This window comes from Chenopodium album, chromosome 4, assembly GCF_948465745.1.
Source record: "Chenopodium album chromosome 4, dcCheAlbu1.1, whole genome shotgun sequence".
Classification (NCBI taxonomy): domain Eukaryota; kingdom Viridiplantae; phylum Streptophyta; class Magnoliopsida; order Caryophyllales; family Amaranthaceae; genus Chenopodium; species Chenopodium album.
In genome coordinates this window covers 1,558,452-1,565,421 of record NC_137837.1, presented here as the reverse complement: position 1 = coordinate 1,565,421, position 6,970 = coordinate 1,558,452, and the positions used below count along the sequence as shown (strand labels likewise).

At 35.3% G+C, this 6,970-nt stretch overlaps 1 protein-coding gene across 1 annotated transcript; it reads left to right on the top strand.

Annotated features, from left to right (window-relative positions):
• The first annotated feature begins 625 nt into the window (after positions 1-625).
• On the top strand, positions 626-3,994 carry LOC145628443 (zinc finger CCCH domain-containing protein 24-like). The gene is made up of 2 exons (XM_081680736.1): positions 626-1,140; positions 1,517-3,994. Exon 2 carries the CDS (start codon positions 1,608-1,610, stop codon positions 3,696-3,698), a length of 2,091 nt encoding a protein of 696 aa, XP_081536862.1. The 5' UTR covers positions 626-1,140; positions 1,517-1,607; the 3' UTR covers positions 3,699-3,994.
• The last annotated feature ends 2,976 nt before the right edge of the window (positions 3,995-6,970 follow it).

The following is a 6,970-nucleotide window of genomic DNA, read 5'->3' as shown; positions in this document are numbered from 1 at the left end:
TGACATGAAAATATGATATTATGAAGTTGTCGAAGTTTTTAAAAATCTATTGTTATAAAGCTTTATGTTCTGAAGCATGTTGGCCGAAAACTCACTACTTCAAACAAAATAAAATCAAATAGCTTAGGATAAATTCGGGACGAAAAATCTAGTGACACTTAGGGCCTGTTCTCATTGACTGAACTCAGCTGAACTGAACTGAAATGAATATTTTATAAGAGAAGGAAATTAGGAGCTGAGTTGAGCTGAACTGAACTGAACTGAACCGAGCCGAACTGAATTGAATTTCAACGTAAGAGAACAAGCCCTTACTTCATACTTTGCATATACGACTATACGAGTTACTTGAACTTATTTCCATTGTTGCATAATTTATCTTCAACTTGTATATTTATATTGTTTGATTTGATACAAGTCAAAAACAAAACATAACCAAAAGTCCAATACACTCATGCTTAATGGTGTAATTTCTGACTAAAAATTGACTAAAGTACCCCAAAATCTGCCCCTTTATATCCACATTTCGGACACCAAAGGAAACCCCCAAATTCAGTTGAATTTTCAAAGTGAAGTCCACTGAATTGTCTACCGCTTTATCCGGTTACCAAACCTATTCCCTCAGTCACCTACCCCCTATTACACTCACCGCTTCTTCCGGTTCCCCATTACCCCCACTCTTCTTCCTGCAAATTTAAACAGACCCTCCCATTCCTTCTCTCTCTTCCCCCCCTCTTTCTCTCTCTTCTTTTTCATCTTCTCTCTTCACTCTCAAACAAATTTATAGGAGAGAGAAAGCGAGAGGGAATTCATTTATTCATTTGTTCATTCAATGAATAATAATCAAATCAAACTCATTTTTATTTATTTTTTCCCCTAAAGTTCCAATCTTTTATTCTTCTCTAATACGTTACGGAGTACTTTTTAGTTTTATTTTTGTTTCCTTTTTACTGTGATTAATTTGAATAAGAAGTACAAAAATGGTGATTAAATTCAGTTTCTTTGAAATGGGGTTTTCTCCATTTTTTATGGGGGTTCGAGCTTCAGTAGATCCATGAATTTGTGATTTTGGTGGGGTTTCTTGAATTCAGAAGATAAATATACAGTTTGCTGTTCTCAATCCAATTAATTCATTTGAACTCAGTAAGCATTTCTTTTTCTTACTTTGATTATTCACTTTAATTTATTATTTCATCTATTCTTCTGCTTTATTTTTTAATCTTGTTAATTATTTTTTGTGGGATTGATTTGTGAAATATATGTAGTTTAGTTATTTCATATATGCGTTCTAAGCTAAATCAAATTCTGGGGTTTTTCTTTTTAGCATTCGTTTAATTATTTCTTTGTGGATAAGCTGTTGTTAAAACTGATATCCTGTATTTAAGAGCAAGTTTATTTTGTTGATTTTCTGCTAATATTTGCTGATTTTCTGCATTAATTGGTAAAAAAAAAAAATCGGAATTTTATAAGTCAACAAGAGATTAATGGCTAACATAGAGGGTTGATTGGTGATTATCAGATTGATTTTCGGATTATCGACGCGTGTATGTAGACCTTTGAAGGCTAGAGCAAGTAAGGTTGAACTTTTGTCAGTTAGTTTTGCTGTGATCATGGATGTGAAAACGAGCAATTCTAGTGAAGTCTTTGAGGCGAAGATTAGTTTTTCTGAGCTGCTTGAACTTGCTGCTGATAATGATGTTGAAGGGTTTAAACAATGTATAGAGACGAAACCTAATGTAATCGACGAGATTGGTTTATGGTATGGCCGCCAGTTGGGTGCTCGGGGGATGGTATTGGAGTATAGGACGCCGTTGATGGTTGCGTCTATGTATGGAAGTTTGGATGTGATGAAGTTTATTCTTTCAATCTCGGAGGTGGATGTTAATTGTGCTTGTGGCCCTGATAAGTGCACTGCCCTTCATTCTGCTGCTTCTGGTGGATCCCTAGATGCTGTTGATGCAGTGAAGCTGCTTCTAGCCAATGGTGCTGATCCGAATCTAGTTGATGCCAAAGGGAATCGACCATGTGATGTGATCACTGTTTCCCAGATGCTTCCTCAGCTGCAAGTTGCCCTTGAAGATATGCTTAGTTGCCATGGTTCTACTGATCAGAAAGATCTCCGCGATTTAGGCAATGGGTTGAAGGTTGCTCCTTTGGTTATCCCTACTCTTTCGGAGAACAAATCTATCTCCTCTGGGTTAGAGGCTCCTTCATCTCCTATGTCCGCAAAGAAGGAATACCCTGTAGACCCATCTCTACCTGATATAAAGAATAGCATTTATGCCACTGATGATTTTCGAATGTACTCATTTAAGATTCGACCTTGTTCACGAGCTTATTCCCATGACTGGACCGAGTGCCCCTTTGTCCACCCGGGAGAGAATGCTAGGAGAAGGGACCCCAGGAAATTCCATTACAGTTGTGTCCCTTGTCCTGAGTTTCGTAAGGGTACTTGTAGACGTGGTGATATGTGTGAATATGCTCATGGTGTGTTTGAATGCTGGCTACATCCAGCACAATACAGGACTAGACTGTGCAAGGATGGCACAAGCTGTAATCGTCGTGTTTGCTTCTTTGCACATACCCCTGAGGAACTTCGACCTCTGTATGCATCAACGGGATCTGCTGTTCCTTCACCCCGTTCAGTAGCCTCTGCAGCTGCTGTTATGGATATGGCTGCTGCCCTTAATCTCTTTCCTGGTTCACCATCAGCAGCATCTGCCATGTCACCGTCACCATTCACACCGCCACTCTCTCCATCTGGGAATGGGATCTCTCACTCTGCAGGTTGGCAGCAGCAGAACATCCCTACCTTGCATCTTCCAGGTAGCAACATTCAGGCCAACAATATCCAAAGTAGCCGTCTGAGATCATCACTAAATGCGAGAGATATTCCAGCTGAGGAGTTGAGTATGCTGCAGGATATGGAGCAACGTCATATCCTTAATGATATGTCTTGCTTTGCACATGGGAATCTCTCAGCTCGCCCAAAATCTCTGGCTCCATCCAACCTTGATGAGCTTTTCTCTGCTGAGATCTCATCCCCTCGGTACTCTGATCCACTTGCAGCATCCGTGTTTTCTCCTTCACACAAGTCAGCAGTTTTTAACCACTTTCAGCAGCAGCAACAAAGCATGTTGTCACCTATAAATACCAAAGTTTTTTCCCCCAAACCAGTTGATCATTCCCTTTTACAGCCTTCATTTGGGTCATCTTCACCTGGTATGATGTCTTCACCTCGAGGCATCGATCCTCAGTCTTCTTTCAATGCTCGTTTATCTGCACTTGCCTTGCGTGACAAACACCAGCAGATGCGCAGTTTGAGTGCACGTGATCTTGGTGCTAATTTGCCTCGGGACCTCATACCTGAGACTGGTGGGATATCTGGTTCTCCTGTGAGTGTGGGTTCATGGTCTAAGTGGGATCCTTCATCCAATGGAAGAGCTGATTGGTCTATCAATGGCGACGAATTGACTCATTTGAAGCGATCTTATACAGTCGGGAATAATGGTGAGGAGCCTGATCTTTCCTGGGTTCAATCATTGGTCAAGGATTCACCATCTTCTGAAAATAAAGAGGTGCCGAGTAATGCAGTATCTGGTTCAATGCTCTGTGCCGATGGTTCAAATTCTAACTCTCAGGAACAATCCGTGGACCATTCGACTCTGGGGGCATGGCTTGATCAGATTGCTGCTCAGTAATGCTTGCTTGAACTGGAAAGAGTGAAAACCCAAGTTTTCATTTTTGTTTTCGAGATTCAGGTCAGAATTCAGAAGACTACAATTAACAGTAGGTGGGAGTTGGAGGACATTCTTCAAGAATTTTTTTTTACCATATATTATTTGATTATTTATTATTATTACTACAGAAACTAAAAAGAAAAGATAAATGAGAACCTTATCTGGGCTATTTGCAAAGTTGTTGCCCAGCTAAGGTGATTCTTTTGGTAATTTTTTTCATTTAATCAATTAATCAAATTTCTATGTATTATTTCTTTTGTTCATTAATCTTGATATTTTTTTTATTATTCCTAAGACAATTCGTTTATTATCGCCCTTGATACGTATCAAAAACATGTATCAATGTATGATAAGTCGATAACTAATACTTCGTATAAGTAATATATTATTACTGAATATATGAAATTTTGCATGAATTTTATTTATTTATTTCTTATTTTTGCACTTGCAAAATACTGTACAAGTATATTATAAATAAATAAGGCTTTAATTAAAAAATAAAACTTGTATTGGATAAAATGAGGAAAATTCAAGCGGCTTCTTTTTTCTCCGTATACAAAATGAATTATTGTAGGACTGACAATGATGGGTGGGTGGTGGCATTTGGTTCTTAACTTCTTATTGATGTATGAACATTAAATGAAAAGTTTGAGCTAAATTGTATTATTTGCTTTAAATTTCTAATACTGTCCCTTTGGTCTAAATTTGGATGGTTTCTGATTCATTTTGCTTCCTTTATTTTATGTTTGTATGTTTCTCTCTCTATCTCTTTCCATTTTTCATGAAAGCATGGAATCTATGATGTGGATCCCAATGGTAGATGATGGTGGGTGGAAACTTTAAGATGTGAGAAAGAGATGGGGGTGGAAAGGGAAAGGATGTTTCTTCCGATATGATTTTGGCACTCTCATTAAATTTAATGTACACTCGAATGTATTTGAAAGAAGGGTGCATTCAAGATGACGTGTGACGCATTTAGAGTCTGTCAAGTATGCGTTGTTGAGCTGTACAAGAACTAGAGTGTAAATTAGATGCTTTGATAGATAAAACGTTATTCCGCACAAGCTAAAAATTAAACTCAGAGTCCATTATGTAAGGGTCTTGAGTTGTATGTATGGTGGAGTGTAAAATAAACGTCCTAAATGATAATAATAATAATAATAATAATAATAATAGTGTTACTTTAAACAATTTACAAATATAAAAGTCCACTGATCTTATAATTTTATAATTGATCTCATTTATTGTGGAAAGAGCTTACGTACCGTTTAGCAACATTTTCCACGATATTATTGATACGTCTTTAAGTAATTAATTAGCTTGGAGTCATATCTATTCAATAATAATAATAATAAAAAAAAAAAAAGCTTGGAGCATATTGATTGGCTTTATAATAAGAGTTGAGAGAGATCATATTGGAAGACGAGTCATGATAAGTTATACGCTGATTTCATAAATAAAAAAAAAATCCGATGTGATGAATTTTAAAATCAAGAAAAGGTCCAAAACTCTCTTAAAATTAAAGGTGGAATACTTTGTTTAGGCATAAAAGTTCAAAGTATAATGGCCAATGAGCCACTTTGATGCCACCCCCACCTAAACCTTATATTGTTGGTTTCTTTTTTGAAGTGGAGAATATTAAATATCCCTTACTACTTTCTTTGTGATTTAACTAATAATCTATGCTCAATCCACACATATAATATACAAGTATATAATACATGATTAAAACTCTAAATTATACCGAGTAACAGATTTTGCGCATGGTGGAAGAATCATTAGCAGTTTTTAAGGGAACATTATCACCTTTGTAACTGTGATTTGGATGCGACTTTGATGGATGGATTGTTTAATTAATTTAGATTAGTTATTGAAATTTGGGTGCTTTGATTTTTGAGCTAGTCTTAGTATTATTGCTTAGAGGTTTAAATGCTTCATTGCTTCTAGTATATCTTATACTTCGTAATTATAAAATATTATCGGTGTCTCTAATTCAATATAAATTACTTTTATGAAATACCCTGTTAAAAAATTTACCATAAAATAATACGTTATTTGACAATATTATATGAATTTAATAGTTTCGGAAACGTTCATGGGCGGTCCAAATCATATGGTTGATGATGGGTGGGTGGTGACTATCAAGTAAGAAAGTAATAAGCATTTAGGCGGTTGATTACATATAAAGGATCACATGGTAATGTAACAAAATCAAACTTTGAAATTATAAACATTCCTTACTTCTAGATCTTGCTTTGATAGAAAAGGGTAGCCAATTCTCTTCCCCCTATATACACATTTTGATTTTGGTTATTCATTATATTCACAAAGAATACGTAATTGAAATAAGATTCAATCTGAATCTCAAATCTAATTTCTTCTAAACCGACTAGTTTTGTCCATATTAACGTTTACTCAACAAGAATTAAGGGTAGTTTCCTTTCTTTTTCACTTTTTTTTTTTTTTTTTTTTAAATTTTTTTTTTTTAATTTCAAAGCATTAATAACCTAGGAAAAAAAAAAAAAAAAGGTACAAAGTATTTCGTATTATGTTTAATTATTGTAAGTATCAACAATGAAATTTCATACTAACTTTACATGGACGCTTAATTATCATGGTTAAACATATTATGAATAATACAAGGTTGTCTAGCAATTCATTTTGTTTTTGTTTTTTTTCCTAATCTTATTTTCATAATCACTACACACTTTCACCGCTTATATTAGGTGAAAAATAAGTACATATAAGAGAGGGGGGGGGGGGGGGGGATTCAAGTCATTCTACCCTACATAGACAAAAGCCTACATAAAAGTTCCAGTGGTATAGTATTTTACAAAACGAATCCTATGATCACGAAAGAATTGAAGTCCATCCTTGCTTGAGTGCTCATATAAATTATGGCATGAAATAGACAGCACATTGCATTGAATTAGGTTAGCAAGGTGTACATTGTACATCTCCGTTACACCTACGAAGAATATGGTATTTAACTACATCAGCAATATAATTCAGCAAATTGCAATTAAATTATGACATCATTTAAGAAGTAAGCTTAGTACATAGTAGTAGTAATTTATTGTTTATCATTCATAGATAGCGAAAGATAACTGCTTTAGATAGCATTAGTTCATTATTGTATTACTAATGACGAAATTATGAATCGAATAAAGCTACAAATTGGTTAGGTTCTGTGAATTTATTATCAATGTGCTCCGGTTAATGACAATAACATT

What these genes read in the sequence shown, in the direction of transcription:
- LOC145628443 (XM_081680736.1), top strand. Translation starts at nt 1,608, where the DNA reads ATGGATGTGAAAACGAGCAATTCTAGTGAAGTCTTTGAGGCGAAGATT.